At 39.8% G+C, this 16874-nt stretch overlaps 1 protein-coding gene across 1 annotated transcript; it reads right to left on the bottom strand.

Moving 5' to 3' along the window:
* Window positions 1–1643: 1643 nt before the first annotated feature.
* LOC129639779 (60S ribosomal protein L24-like) lies at window positions 1644–2211 on the bottom strand. Its single transcript, XM_055565016.1, has one exon. The coding sequence runs from the start codon at window positions 2154–2156 to the stop codon at window positions 1683–1685; it is 474 nt and encodes a 157-aa protein (XP_055420991.1). The 5' UTR covers window positions 2157–2211; the 3' UTR covers window positions 1644–1682.
* Between the last annotated feature and the right edge of the window lie 14663 nt (window positions 2212–16874).

The raw sequence follows: 16874 nt of genomic DNA, 5'->3' as shown, positions 1-16874 counted from the left end.
AGGTCCGAGCTCCACCTGCCCCTGTGAATCCCTGAAGGATCTCTACTACAATTGGGTTGGGGGTAGCAACAGATTTAATGAGAATCAAAAGGGAAAGCCTGGCTGGGCTGACATTACACCCTGGCTCCTCTTAGAGAATAAAAAAAATCCAGCCAGGTCTCCTCCCTTGTCTGTGCATTTTGTCTAGCTCTCAACTCCAAAGTAGATGGAAAAGTTTTGAACCCAAATCTTTCCTGCAAAATGGCCAATGGAGAAGGGCAGATAAAGAGAGGTGTCTAGTTGTTTGTAAAGTACTGAACATATACATGGTGACTGTAAATACCTCCCTTTCAGAAGTCTGTGCTTCACATCAGAGGCATTTAGATATGGTCTTCGATCCTGTGCCTAGCTGAATGTGGATGTCAGTGACAGCCTCAGGTATAGCTTTTTAAAAAGTTGCCACCCAAATGTCAGCCACTGGTAGCTTTTTCCCAGAAAATGGGCATTCCATTATCTTGGTCTTGTTGTTCAGTTGCTCAGTCATGTCTGCCTCTTTACGATCCCCCTGGACTGCAGCACACCAGGCTTCCCTGTCCCTCACTGTCTCCCGGAGTTTGCTCAAACTCCTGTCCATTGAGTCGGTGGTGCCATCCAACCATCTCATCCTCTGTCGTCCCCTTCTCCTCCTGCCCTCAATCTTTCCCAGCAACAGGGTTTTTTCCAATGAGTCAGGTCTTTTCCAATGAGTTGGCTCTTCGCATCAGGTGGCCAAAGTATTGGAGTTTCAGCTTCGTTACCAGTCCTTCCAATGAGAGAGTTCAGTGCTAATAACAATAAAAGAAGCTGCTTTCACAGTGGCTTTCTGAGCATAATATTGCCCTTCCACCCATACTGTAAATATCCTTCTTCCCCTCATAGCAAAACACCAAGTTGATGTACATCTTAGACTAGACATTTATCTTAGGGAAGGTAGTTTTTCTCTAATTCAATTTGCTTCAGAATATAATGTGTTTATAACAATATCCTGATGACTGGAGACATTAAACTACAAAACACACTCCTTTTAAACTTATAAAACCTTTAATATTGTGGCTTTAGAATTTTTTCTTCCATTTAGACACTATGAGCATGTCCAGGCATGGTGTCTGGGCACATGAAGGAGAGGTATATATTCCAATATCAAACCCAGAAGGGTACAGTTGTACCACTCAAGACAGGTTGACCAACCTGCTCTATGCTGACCAACATCACAGTTTCCTAAGACTTTCCCAGGCACTGAAAGTTCTGTATTTCAGGAATCTCCCCTATTCTGGGTAAATGGTTTTAATACAATTGGTCACCTGCTCTTAACCTGAAACAAACAAACAAGAAAATGCTATCAGCAGAGCAGCTGTCTTTGGTTGGTAAATGACACCCCTGTTTACTTTCAAAAATGGGGAAAAACCAGGACCAGTTGGTGACGGACAGGGAAGCCTGGCGTGCTGCAGTCCATGGGGTCACAAAGAGTTGGACACGACTGAGTGACTGAACTGAACTATTGACATCTTTGATTGCTGTCACATTATTTCAAACATTTTAGAGTTACATTGGTTTAGAGTGTCTAATGGATTTGCCTATAGTTACTGATGTATCAGAATGTATTCTTCTTCTTTTTTTTTTTCTAGTTATAGTCAGATCTTTATTTAAAAATCCAATCTGCCAACTTAGCGTTTTCCACCAACTCGAGGAGCAGAAACCTTCACAGGCTTCACAATCTTTTGCTTAGGTGCTGCCTTTGTGGGAGCCTTTGCAGCAGCCATTGCTGTCTTTTTAGATGCTTGCTTAGCCTTTTTTGCTTCCTTGGCAGCCCTGATAGCTTGTTCTCGTTGAGCCTTCCTAACTTCAGGTTTCTGATTCCTCTTGGCCATTATATCAGCAAGAGAAGCACCAGTTATGGCCCTTTGGAATTTGACTGCACGGCGAGTTCTTTTCTTTTGAATTTCTTCCGACTGTCCCTTTTTGTGTTTTCTTCTGTAGAGGACAGTCCAGTTGATCTGACGAGGATTCCTCTTGGAAAGGAATGCTGACTCACATTTTGCGTTAAGAAACGGGAAAACCTTCCCGTCGGTCCGGGCGTAGCGCCTCCCATGTCCTGGGTAGATCTTGTACCCGCTGAAACTGCACAGCTCGACCTTCATGGCTGCTAGCGCCGGGGAGAAAGAAAGATGGCGAAGGGAATGTATTCTTCTTAAATACTGAACACATAAAAAATACTGCTTATTTTCCAAAAGCAGTGATGTGATGGAAGTAATTGTATTTTAGCAGTCTGTGTATATATTTTTTGTTTGTCCTCTCTCTTGAGTTCACTTTTTTCCGTTTCTAACTCCTTGGAGCTGCCCTAAATTAAGAAATCAAATTAGTAGTAAGCTGAACCATGCATGCAATGCTTTTCTTTTTTAACTTCACTATATGTGTGTGAACACACACACATATACAAGTATGTATATTTCATAGCACATCTTGCAAATCAATAAATCATAGGGCATAAAAATGTAAAAAGTGGTTTATTCCTCAAAGCAAATTCAGTCCAACTGAATTACGATTTCAGTTCACATCATGACAAAGTCAACTGGGAATTTCCAGATGCAGAAGAGGTAAAAATGCCAACTTTATTAAAATATGAGCCAAAGCAAAATCGCAGTTTAAAATTAAAACGGGATTGAGGAAAAGGCTGATTTTATTTGGCATGTACTGTAAAATTCTAATTTCATGTAGGTTAAAGAAAACAAAACGCCCACCCTTATATCCCGTAGAGAGAAAGAAAAGCCCACACTAAGCTGATTGTTCATGGTTCTTAAATTTTTTATGTTAATAATAATTTAAATTGTTGATAACATTTTAACACTTGACTGATAATGGCATTGGGAGATTTCATGAACTACAGTAAATAATTTTAGTAGAGATGATCAAAAGGGAGATACAGTTTGATCTTGGGAGACCAACTTGGACCTACCATGTATCTATGTGTATCATACAGATGAAGTCACAGAGGACCCACGTGTTTTAAAAAAGATTGGAAGTATGAGGACAACCTTCCTATAAGCCACAGAGAGTAAAATTTTTTCAGTGCTTTAAGTAGGACTTCTCTTAGAGGACCCACGTATCTGCTTATGACCTTCAGATGAAAGCAGAAGGTAGCCTCATGTTCACAAAGATTGGAAGTATGCACACTCAAGAAAGCCAGTCTCCCCTGGAACTTCAGGTGTGATTTCCCTTAGAATGATGACCTAATACTTGAATGCAGGACATCTCACTTCAGAAAAACGTTATACTAAAACTAAAAATGTCTGACCAGTAAAAAAAAATCTCCAGTTCATAAAATTGAAAGATAAATGGCAAATATGACAGATGAAGAGTTGATTTAATTAAGATACAGAGTTTTTACAAATCAATACCCAAAAGACATATATAGGTGAGTCACAGAAAAAAAAAAAAAAAGGCTTTTAAACAACAGAGGTTGTTTTAAACTTCAGCCGCAGTTAAGTGAATGTCTTTTAAAACCTCAAAAGAGTAAATATTAAAACCATTCCATGTATTAGGAGAAATGTGGAGAAACAGACACTTGTATTCCCTAGGTATGTCAGCTGGCAATCCCCTTTGGTACTGCGTAAATGAGTAATAAAGAATGTGAGGAATGTTAGTCTGATATCCTGGAAATAAGATAATATGTGGGTCACCATGGCTTCAGTAAGTCTAGGTTCACTTTTCTCTCATAATTTGATGTTTGGACTGCTGGTTTAGAGGGCTCTGGGTTGCCACTGTCTGCTGGAATTCTCTTGCCCTTCCCCTCATGGTGGCAAGCATTGGAACCATGTCTGCAATGAGGCCAATAAGGATGAAGAGGAGGGAGGAAGGGAGGGGTGCTGGCATATCTGTCCCTTTATTAGGTAAATAAGACTGTGCCCAGGTAGGTCCCGGCAGACTTTGATTTATACCTTCCTGGCTAGGACTTTAATACATTGAAGAAGAAGGAAAGTTGGGAAAGTCTTAACTTAATGATAGTAGGAAGAAGATGGGAGGGGACAGTTGTTGATTTGGACAACTAGCAGTGTCCTCTACACATTTGGAGAACAATATTCATCGAAATACACATGTCAACTAACCATATCAAGTGTTGGTGAGGATCTGAAGCAACTGGAACTCTCATACACCTCTATGAATATAAAACAGCACGATCACTTTGCAAAACCATTTGGCGCTTTCTTATAAAGGTAAACGTACACCTGGACCCATTCTACCTCTGGGTGTTTTTCCGACAGAAATGTGTACCTGTGCCCACAAAAGACATTTGAAAGACATTTCAAAGCAGCAGTATTCATAATAACTCCAAACTGGAAACAATGCTAATGTCTATCAGAGATGAATGAACGAACAAATTATAATATATCTGTGCAATGGAATGCTGCTCAGCAAAGAAAACAAAGAGCTATTACTACACAAAACAACATGAATAAATTTCAAAAACAGTATCCTGAGCAACAGAAGACAGGCACAAAAGGTTGCATGTTGTTTGATCCCATTTATATGAAGTTTTAGAACTGGCGAAACTATGGGGACAGAAAGCAGGTAAGTGCATGTCGGGAAGCAGAGGTTAAGGAAGGATTTTCTGCAAAGGGTTGTAAGGGAACTTTGGCAGTAATGGAAATTGTGTTAGCCACATTTTTAGACTCTGTAAACTTGATGCTTTAACATCTGCCTTGTATGGAAATATCAGACACACCTTGTTCTGAAAGCCCAATTTGAGTCATCTCAAGTCCAAACCAACCAATCCAGTGTTTCCAGTCCCCTCCATAATAACCGATGAAAGTCATTGCTCCTCCCACTTACTTCCCGAGGAAACCACAGAGGAGGCTTGGGTCCACAGCATCTCTGTCTCTTACCTGCTGACTAAGCTATGTCACCCTTGCTGATTCCCCAGCTCACCCAGGACGCAGTGTGTACTCTCACTCTCAGGAACTGTGAGTGTTATAAACTATTCTTCTAATGGCAGTCATCTCTTGATCTGTTGGCCTTAACATTCCTCAATAATGGAAAAGCTTCCTGAAACAGAAAAGTTTTATACCTTAATTATCTTGGTGTAACATTTTAAAAGGATGCATTTGATTGTATGTAAAGTTTGTTTAAAACAAAAGAAATGTACATACCCTTTATGTCAGTGACTCTGCTTCTAGGAGTGTATCCTTCGTATCTACCTGCATATGTGGGCAAAGGTCAAACAAGATCTTCATGGCATTGTCTTCAATAGCCTTCAGTTCAGTTCAGTTCAGTCGCTCAGTTGTGTCTGACTCTTTGCGACCCCATGAATTGCAGCACGCCAGGCCTCTCTGTCCATCACCAACTCCCAGAGTTCACTGAGACTCACGTCCATCGAGTCAGTGATGCCATCCAGCCATCTCATCCTCTGTCGTCCCCTTCTCCTCCTGCCCCCAATCCCTCCCAGCATCAGAGTCTTTTCCAATGAGTCAACTCTTCACATGAGGTGGCCAAAGTACTGGAGTTTCAGCTTTAGCAGCATTCCTTCCAAAGAAATCCCAGAGCTGATCTCCTTCAGAATGGACTGGTTGGATCTCCTTGCAGTCCAAGGGACTCTCAAGAGTCTTCTCCAACACCACAGTTCAAAAGCATCAATTCTTCGGCACTCAGCCTTCTTCACAGTCCAACTCTCATATCCATACATGACCACAGGAAAAACCATAGCCTTGACTAGATGGACCTTTGTTGGCAAAGTAATGTCTCTGCTTTTGAATATGCTATCTAGGTAGGTCATAACTTTCCTTCCAAGGAATAAGCGTCTTTTAATTTCATGGCTGCAGTCACCATCTACAGTGATTTTGGAGCCCAAAAAAATAAAGTCTGACACTGTTTCCACTGTTTCCCCATCTATTTCCCATGAAGTAATGGGACCAGATGCCATGATCTTCGTTTTCTGAATGTTGAGCTTTAGGCCAACTTTTTCACTCTCCACTTTCACTTTCATCAAGAGGCTTTTTAGTTCCTCTTCACTTTCTGCCATAAGAGTGGTGTCATCTGCATATCTGAGGTTATTGATATTTCTCCTGGCAATCTTGATTCCAGCTTGTGCTTCTTCCAGCCCAGTGTTTCTCATGATGTACTCTGCATAGAAGTTAAATAAGCAGGGTGACAATATACAGCCTTGATGTACTCCTTTTCCTATTTGGAACCAGTCTGTTGTTCCATGTCCAGTTCTAACTGTTGCTTCCTGACCTGCATACAGGTTTCTCAAGAGGCAGATCAGGTGGTCTGGTATTCCCATTTCTTGAAGAATTTTCCGCAGTGTATTGTGATCCACACAGTCAAAGGCTTTGGCATAGTCAATAAAGCAGAAATAGATCTTTTTCTGAAACTCTCTTGCTTTTTCCATGATCCAGCAGATGTTGGCAATTTGATCTCTGGTTCCTCTGCCTTTTCTAAAATCAGCTTGAACATCTAGAAGTTCATGGTTCACGTATTGCTGAAGCCTGGCTTGGAGAATTTTGAGCATTACTTTACTAGCATGTGAGATGAGTGCAATTGTGTGGTAGTTTTAGCATTCTATGGCATTGCCTTTCTTTGGGATTGGAATGAAAACTGACCTTTTCTAGTCCTGTGGCCACTGCTGAGTTTTCTAAATTTGCTGGCATATTGAGTGCAGCACTTTCACAGCATCATCTTTCAAGATTTGAAATAGCTCAACTGGAATGCCATCACCTCCACTAGCTTTGTTCATAGTGATGCTTTCAATAGCCTTAGTCTGACATAAATGTTCCATCATCTGGGAATTGTCCACCCAGCATAACCTGCACTACCAGAGCTTATATTCTACTGCATCTCAGGATTTTTAAATTATACCTAACTACAGACCTCCTGCTTGGCCAACTGCAGCAAGTCAAGTCCTAAAAGTACAATGAAAGATTTATCCATTAGAAAAAAATGGGTCAGTCTATGTGGATGGAAGAGAAACAGTGACCACGATACAATTGATTAAAAAAAAAAAGCCAAGCTAAGAACAGTGTACACACTCTGCTCCCACTTTTTGTTGATAAATATGAGGACGGCCAGGTTTTGTACATTGTTCAGTTCAGTTTAGTTCAGTCGCTCAGTCATGTCTGACTCTTTGCAACCCCATGAACTGCAGCACGCCAGGCCTCTCTGTCCATCACCAACTCCCGGAGTTTACCCAAACTCATGTCCATTGAGTTGGTGATGCCCTCCAACCATCTCATCCTCTGTCGTCCCCATCTCCTCCCACCTTTAATCTTTCCCAGCATCAGGGTCTTTTCCAGTGAGTCAGTTCTTTGCATCAGATTGCAGCTTCAGCTTCAGCATCAGTCCTTCCAATGAACACTCAAGACTGATTTCCTTTAGGATGGACTGGTTGTACATTGTATGTATCATATATTATGTTTGTAATTCATAGAATGTGTAAGAGTAGTAAGAGTTGCTTCTAGAGAGTATGGGCTTCCCTTGTGTCTCAGCTGATAAAGAATCTGCCTGCAACGCGGGAGACCTGGGTTCGATTCCTGGGTTGGGAAGATCCCCTAGAGAAGGGAAAGCCTGCCCACTCCAGTATTCTGGCCTGGAGAATTCCATGGACTATACAGTACATGGGGTTGCAAAGAGTTGGAAACGACTGAGCAACTTTCATTTTCACTTTCTAAAGAGGACTGGAAGCTAGGAACATGGTCTGAAAATGAAATATAGTTGACCTTGCACATCCTTTAATAAGGCTTAATATTTCAACATTATGTAAGCATATTAATCTTTTAATGAAAAGTGGCTGGTTCTTTTATAAGCAAAATAAGAAAAAGTTAAAAATGAAAGCATTTAGAATTTAAGAAGCACATTTTTTTTAACTCCCCCCAAAGGCTGATACAAGAATGATTCTTCTTCCTATTGGATTGGCTACTATTCATAACTCAGTAAAGAATATAGCAATACCATGTTTCACTGTGGCCAAATATTTCAGTGGGGAATGGGGACCCAAACAATTTAGCATGAAACAAACGTGGGAAAATAGAAACCAGATTCCAACATGCTCCCGAGGTCCATAGTTCTCTCGACTGCTCCCTTAGAATAGAGTGCCTATTTCAATTATAGCTCACTTTATGCAAAATACACCACATTTCCCCTAACACTGCCACCCCACACACCCACACACACTCATTCTCATAACCACCTTGGGAAATATCACTCTTGTCCTTGCTTTAGAGAGCAGCAAGAGGAAACCCAAGACGATAGTGGTTTGCTGAAGTCATAATGAGGCATTGGAACTCTGAGTATGTTGTAGTCTCATCAGTTAATTTTAGGCAGTTGACTTCCATGTCAAGTCTATCTTTCAGAGAAAGAGCGGGAGAGAGAGAGAGAGATAGAATGTTAAATATAGAACAGACTGGTTTGTTATGGTTTGTGTCATAACTTCACATGTTAGTGGGAGGCTCAGAGGAAAATTTAAAGAAATGTAAGTCCAATTCCTCCCTTCATTGTCTCAAATAAGCATGAGGAAACTGATGAGTATGGCATATGTGGTGAAAATGGTGCCAGGGGCCAAACCAAAGGACTATAGGTGGGTCAAGCTTAAAATCCTGAAATGAAGTAACATACCAGTTGGGATAGCACAGATTATGCTACATTAACAACAACAACAAAAGAAAAAAAAAAACCCAAAATCTTATGAAACACAATGAGGTTTATTTTGTTTTTTCAGAAATAAATTTTTTTCTTCCAGTGTTCAGCTCAGTTCAGTCACTCAGTCGTGTCCGACTCTTTGCGACCCCATGAATCGCAGCACGCCAGGCCTCCCTGTCCATCACCAATTCCCGGAGTTCACTCAAACTCACATCCATCGAGTCGGTGATGCCATCCAGCCATCTCATCCTCTGTTATCCCCTTCTCCTCCTGCCCCCAATACCTCCCAGCATCAGAGTCTTTTCCAATGAGTCAACTCTTCGCATGAGGTGGCCAAAGTACTGGAGTTTCAGCTTTAGCATCACTCCTTCCAAAGAAATCCCAGGGCTGATCTTCAGAATGGACTGGTTGGATCTCCATGCTGTCCAAGGGACTCTCAAGAGTCTTCTCCAACACCACAGTTCAAAAGCATCAATTCTTCGGTGCTCAGCCTTCTTCACAGTCCAACTCTCACATCCATACATGACCACAGGAAAAACCATAGCCTTGACCAGACAGACCTTTGTTGGCAAAGTAATGTCTCTGTTTTTGAATATGCTGTCTAGGTTGGTCATAACTTTCCTTCCAAGGAGTAAGCGTCTTTTAATTTCATGGCTGCAGTCACCATCTACAGTGATTTTGGAGCCCAAGAAAATAAAGTCTGACACTGTTTCCCCATCTATTTCCCATGAAGTGATGGGACCAGATGCCATGATCTTCGTTTTCTGAATGTTGAGCTTTAGGCCAACTTTTTCACTCTCCACTCTCACTTTCATCAAGAGGCTTTTTAGTTCCTCTTCACTTTCTGCCATGAGGGTGCTGTCATCTGCATATCTGAGGTTATTGATATTTCTCCTGGCAATCTTGATTCCAGCTTGTGCTTCTTCCAGCCCAGTGTTTCTCATGATGTACTCTGCATATAAGTTAAATAAGCAGGGTGACAATATACAGCCTTGATGTACTCTTCCAGTGTTATTAGCATATAATTGCCATACAGCACTGTATAAGTTTTAAGATATACAGCCTCATGATATGACCTGCATACATGATAAAATGATAACCACGATAAGTTTAGTGAATATCCATCTTCTCACATGGATACAAAATTAAAGAAATAGAAAAAAAATTTTCTTATGAGAACTCTTCAGATTTTCTCTCTAAGTAACTTTTCTCTCTAAGCATAAATACATATATAATGTATAGCAGTGTTAATTATATTTATTATGTTGTACATTACATCCCTATTGCTTATTTATCTTTTTTTCATTGATGTATATATTTTCATTATAATACTAGTTTCAGGTATATAACATATTGATTTAAAATTTTATAAGTTATATTCCATTTACAGTTATTTTAAAACATTGACCTTATTTCCCTGTATTGTACAAGATATCCTTGTAGCTTACTTATTTGATACATAGTAGTCTGTGCTTCTTAGTCCCCTACCCCTATCGTTCCCCCATCCACTTCCCTCTCCCCACTGATGACACCAGTTTGATCTCTGTATATATGAATCTATGTTTTGTTATATTCATTTTATTTGTTTCATTTTTTAGATTCTATATATAAGCAGTAACACAGTATTTGTCTTTCTCTGACTCACTTCATTGAGTTTAATCATCTCTAAGACCATCCTTGTTGCTGCAAATGGCATTATTTTCTTCTTTCTCGTGGCTGAGTAATATTCCATTGTATATATGTACCACATCTTCTTTTTCCATTCCTCTCTCGATGGACATTTAGGTTGCTTCCATGTCCTGGCTATTGTAAACAGTGATGCAATGAACTTTAGGGTGCGTGTACCCTTTTGAATCACAGTTTTATCCATATATATGCTCAGGAGTGGGATTGCTGGATCCTATGGTATAGCTCTTTGTTTAGTTTCTTGAGGAATCTCCATACTGTTCTCCATAGTTGCTGTACCAATTTACATTCCCACGACCAGTGTAAGAGGGTTCTCTTTTCTCCACACGCTCTCCAGCATTTACTGTTTGTAGTCTTTTTGATGGTGGCCATTCTGACTGTGTGAAGTGACATCCCACTGTAGTTTTCATCTGCATTTCTCATTGATCTGTGACGATGAGCATCTTTTTACATGACTCTTGGCCATCTGTACGTCTTCTTTGGAGAAATGTCTGTGTAGGTCTTCTACCCATCTTTTGTTTGGGTTGCTTTTTTTGTATTGAGCTGCACGAGCTGTTTGTAAACTTTGGAGATTAATCCCTTGTCAGTCACATCTTCTGCAGATATTTTCTCCCATTCTGTGTGTTGTCTATTCATTTTCTTTATGGTCTCCTTTGCTGCATAAAAGCTTTTGAATTTAATTAGGTCCCATTTCTTAATATGGGACCACCCAAGATGGGTGGGTCATGGTGGAGAGTTCTGACAAGACGTGGTCCACTGGAGAAAGAAATGGCAAACCACTTCAGTATTCTTGCCTTGAGAACACCATGAACAGTATGAAAAGGCAAAAATATAGTACACTGAAAGATGAACTCCCCAAGTGGGTAGGTGCCTAATGTGCTACTGGAGATCAGTGGAGAAATAACTCCAGAAAGAATAAGGAGACAGATCCAAAGCAAAAACAACACCCAGTTGTGGATGTGACTGGTGATGAAAGCATGGTCGAATACTGTAAAGAGCAATACTGCATAGGAACCTGGAACATTAGGTGCATGAATCAAGGCAAATTGGAAGTGGTGAAACAGGAGATGGCAAGAGTGAACGTCGACATTTTAGGAATCAGTGAAGTTAAATGGACTGGAATGGGTGAATTTAACTCAGATGACCATTATATCTACTACTGTGGGCAAGAATCCCTTAGAAGAAATGGAGTAGCCATCATAGTCAACAAAAGAGTCTGAAATACAGTACTTGGATGCAATCTCAAAAACAACAGAATGATCTCTGTTTGTTTCCAAGGCAAACCATTCAATATCACAGTAATCCAAGCCTATGCCCCAACCAGTAATGCTGAAGAAGGTGCAGTTGAACGGTTCTATAAAGACATACAAGACCTTCTAGAACTAACACACCAAAAAGATGTCCTTTTCTTTATAGGGGACTGGAATGCAAAAGTAGGAAGTCAAGAGATAACTGGAATAACAGGCAAATTTGGCCTTAGAGTACAAAATGAAGCAGGGCAAAGGCTAACAGAGTTTTTCCAAGAGAGTGCATTGGTCATAGCAAACACCCTCTTCCAATAACACAAGACAAGACTCTACACATGGGCATGACCAAATGGTCAATACCAAAATCAGATTGATTATATTCTTTGTAGCCAAAGATAGAGAAGCTCTATACAGTCAGCAAAACCAAGACTGAGAGCTGACTGTGGCTCAGATCATGAACTCATTTCAAAATTCAGACTTAAATTGAAAGTAGGGAAAACCACTAGACCATGAAGATATGACCTAAATCAAATCCCTTGTGATTATAGAGTGGAAGTGACAAATAGAGTCAAGGGATTAGATCTGATAGACAGAGCGCCTGAACAACTATGGATAGAGGTTCATGACATTGTACAGGAGGCAATGATCAAGAATGTCCCTATGAAAAAGGAAAATGGTTGTCTGAGGATGCCTTACAAATAGCTGAGAAAAGAAGAGGAAAAAAAGGCAAAGGAGAAAAGGAAAGATGTACCCATCTGAATGCAGAGTTCCAAAGAATAGCAAGGAGAGATAAGAAAGCCTTCCTCAGTGATCAATGCAAAAAAATAGAGGAAAACAATAGAATGGGAAAGACTAGAGATCTCTTCAAGAAAATTAGAGATACCAAGGGAACATTTAATGCAAAGATGAGCACAATAAAGGACAGAAATGGTATGGACCTAACAGAAGCAGAAGATATTAAGAAAATGTGGCAAGAATACACAGACGATCTATACAAAAAAGATCTTCATGACACAGATAATCAGGATGGTATGATCACTCATCTAGAGCCAGACATCCTGGAATGTGAAGTCAAGTGGGCCTTAGGAAGCATCAGTACGAACAAAGCTAGTGGAGGTGATGGAATTCCAGTTGAGCTATTTCAAATCCTTAAAAAATGATGCTGTTAAAGTGTTGCACTCCATATGCCAGCAAATTTGGAAAACTCAGCAGTGGCCACAGGACTGGAAAAGGTCAGTTTTCCTTCCAATCCCAAAGAAAGGCAATGCCAAAGAATGCTCAAACTACCACACAATTGCACTCATCTCACACACTAGCAAAGTAATGCTCAAAATTCCCCAAGCCAGGCTTCAGTAATATGTGAACTGTGAACTTCCAGATGTTCAAACTGCTTTTAGAAAAGGCAGAGGAACCAGAGATCAAATTGCCAACATCCGTTAGATTATCAAAAAAGCAAGAGAGTTCCAGAAAAACATCTGTTTCTGCTTTATTGACTATGCCAAAGCCTTTAACTGTGTGGATCACAACAAACTGTGGGCAATACTGAAAGAGATGGGAATACCAGACCACCTTACCTGCCTCCTCAGAAATCTGTATGTAGGTCAGGAAGCAACAGTTAAAACTGGACATGTAACGACAGAATGGTTTCAAATTGGGAAAGGAGTACATCAAGGCTGTATATTGTCACCCTGCTTATTTAACTTCTATGCAGAGTACATCATGAGAAACGCTGGGCTGGATGAAGCACAAGGTGGAATCAAGATTGTCAGGAGAAATATCAATAACCTCAGATATGCAGATGACACCACCCTTATGGCAGAAAGTGAAGAAGAACTAAAGAGCCTCTTGAAGAAAGTGAAAGAGGAGAGTGAAAATACTGACTTAAAGCTCAACATTCAGAAAACGAAGATCATGGCATCTGGTCCCATCACTTCATGGGAAATAGATGGGAAAACAGTGGAAACAGTTAATGACTTTATTTTGGGGCTCCAAAATCACTGCAGATGGTGACTGCAGCCATGAAATCAAAAGATGCTTACTCTCCAAAATCACTGCAGATGGTGACTGCAGCCATGAAATTAAAAGATGCTTACTCTCCAAAATCACTGCAGATGGTGACTGCAGCCATGAAATTAAAAGATGCTTACTCCTTGGAAGAAAAGGTATGACCAATCTAGACAGTGTATTAAAAAGCAGAAACATTACTTTGCCAACAAAAGTCTGTCTAGTCAAAGCTATGATTTTTTCCAATAGTCATGTATGGATGTGAGAGTTGGACTGTGAAGAAAGCTGAGCACTGAAGAATTGATGCTTTTGAACTGTAGTGTTGGAGAAGACTCTTGAGAGTCCCTTGGACTTCAAGGAGATCCAACCAGAAAATCCTAAAGTAAATGAGTCCTGAATATTCATTGGAAGGACTGATGCTGAAACTCCAATACTTTGGCCAGTTGATGTGAAGAATTGACTCCTTGGAAAAGACTCAGATGCTGGGAAAGGTTGAAGGCAGGAAGAGAAAGGGACAACAGAGGATGAGGTGGTTGAATGGAATCACCGACTCAATGGACATGAGTTTGAGCAAGCTCAGGAAGCTGGTGACGGTCAGGCTAGCCTGGCGTGCTGCAGTCCGTGGGGTCCCAGAGAGTCAGACACGACTGAGAGACTGAACTGAACTGATTTCTTAATATTTGTTTTTATTTCCATTACTCCAGGAGTTGGATTGAAAAGGATATTGTTATGATTTATGTCAAAGAGTGTTCTGCCTTTGTTTTCCTCTGAGTTTTATAGTATCCAGTCTTATATTTATATCTTTAATCCATTTTCAGTTCATTTTTGTGTATGATGTTAAAGAATGTTCTAATTTCATTTGTTTTCACATATAGATGTCCAGTTTCCCAAGCACTATGTACTGAAGAGACTGTCTTTTCTCCATTGTATAGTCTTTCCCCCTTTGTTGTAGATTAAATGACTGTAGGTGCATGGATTTATTGTTGGGCCTTCTATCCTATTCCATTGATCTGTCTTTCTGTTTTGTGCCAAAACTGTAGTCATTTGATGACTGTAGGTTCATAGTATAATCTGAAGTCCAGAAACCTGATTACTCCAGCTCCACTTTTCTTTCTCAAGTTTGCTTTGACTATTCAGGTTCTTTTGTGTCTCTATACAAAGTAAAAAGAATTTTTTTTTTGTTCTAGTTCTGTGAAACAAATGCCATTGGTAATTTTATAGGGATTGTATTGAATCTGTAGATTGCCTCAGGTAGTATAGTTATTTTGACAATATTGATTCTTCCAATCCAAGAACATGGTATGTCTTTCTGTCTGTGTCATCCCTGATTTCTTTCATCAGCATCTTGTAGTTTTCAGAGTATAGGGCTTTTGCCTCCTTAGGTGGGTTTATTCCTAGGTATTTTAGTCTTTTTGATGTGATGGTAAATAGAATTGTTTCTTTCACTTCTCTTTCTGGCCTTTCATTGTCAGTGTATAGAAATGCAACAGATTTTTGTCTATTAATTTTGTGTGCTGCAACTTTATCAAATTCATTTGTTGAGCTCTAGTAGTTTCCAGTAGAATCTTTAGGATTTTCTATGTATAGTGTCTATGTATAGTATAGTTTGAGCAAACTCTGGAACATAGTGAAGGACAGAGAAGCCTGGCATGCTGCAGTCCTCGGGATCACAAAGAAGCTGACACAACTTAGTGACTAAACAACAAACAACAACAATGTAGAGTATCATATCATCTTGAATGTCAGTTTTACTTCTTCTTTTACAGTTTGGATTTCCTTTCTTTTATTTTCTTCTCTGATTGCCATGGCTAGGACTTTCAAAACTATGTTGAATAAAACTGGGAAGAGTAGACATCCTTATCTTGTCCTGATCTTAGGGGAAATGCTTTCAGCTTTTCACTACTGAGTTAGATGTTAGCTATAGGTTTGTCATATATGGCCTTTATTAGGTTCAGGTACATTTCTCTCTGTGCCCACTTTCTGGAGAGTTTTTTTTATTTATTTATTTTTAAATTGAAGGATAATTGCTTTGCAGAATTTTGTTGTTTTCTGTCAAACTGCAACATGAATCATCCATAGGTATACACAGAGTGGAGAGGTTTGTTTTTTTTTTAATAATGAGTGAATTTTGAATTTTGTCAAAAGCTTTTTCTGCATCTATTGTGATGATAGTATGGTTTTTATTCTTTGATTTTTTTTGATGTGGTGTATCACACTGCTTATCAGATATTGAAAAATCCTTGCATGCCTGAGATAAATCCCATGTGACCATGGTGGTGTGTGATCCTCTTAATGTATTGTTGGATTCAGATTGCTAATATTTTGTTGAAGATCTTTGCATCTATGTTCATCAATGATAATGGACTGCAATTTTTCTTTTTTGTGTGGTATCTAGTTCTGGTTTTAGCTTCAGGGTGATGGTGGCCTCATAGAATGAGTTTGGGGGTGTTCTTTCCTCTGCAGTTATTTGGAATAGTTTCAGAAGGATAGGTATTAACTCTTCTCTAAATGTTTGATAGAATTCGCATGTGAAGCCATCTGGTCCTGGACTTTTGTTTGTTGGGAGCTTTTTAATCACAGTTTCAAATTTCAGTACTTGTGATTGGTCTGAGGTTTAATTTTTAATCACATATGATAAATAGCAGCTGTCTTTGAATGGTGCTTCTCTATGTCATCTGACCTCTGGAAACCAGACTAATAGACTTACCAACATGTGGAATATCACCAGTCATGACAGCACTGGGAAGAGAGTGTTGCAAGGTCTCCCAATGGCAATAAAATTCCCCAGCTGGGAAATGACACAGGTCACTTCTTTCCACAGCATATTGGCTATTACTAGTCACTTGACTTTGAACAACTGGACATAGCTCCAGGGGAGAGGGGGTGCAGATACATGTGAACAGAAGGAATCTCTACCACCAGAATGAAAGCAAAGGCAGGCAAGAAGAGTGAGCTGGGGTCTGAGGAAATGACAGCCCTTGTGATCACTCCACCTTCATCCTCCAGAACTTAAGGAAAAAAGTGGGTCTTGGACTAAGGTTTTGGTTAACAGAACAGTCCTTATTGGTGAACTTTGAGATTCCTAGAGCATTCATATCAGACCCACAGGTTGACATAGTAGGCAAATATGTTAATTAGTATTGCATTTATACTTCATCCAACCACTGTAATAGTTTTGAAATTTTTTTTTCCCACTATATTAAACTTGTCACTCTTGGAAATGGCATCACTCTACATTCCCAGTACAAGTCTAGACTTCGTCAAAATTTTCTTCTCTATCTGCCCAAAGACGTC

The sequence above is a fragment of the Bubalus kerabau genome, chromosome X (genome assembly GCF_029407905.1).
Source record: "Bubalus kerabau isolate K-KA32 ecotype Philippines breed swamp buffalo chromosome X, PCC_UOA_SB_1v2, whole genome shotgun sequence".
NCBI classification, from domain to species: Eukaryota; Metazoa; Chordata; class Mammalia; order Artiodactyla; family Bovidae; genus Bubalus; species Bubalus kerabau.
Note: the sequence above shows the minus strand (reverse complement) of the source record. Positions and strands in the feature narration are given on the sequence as shown.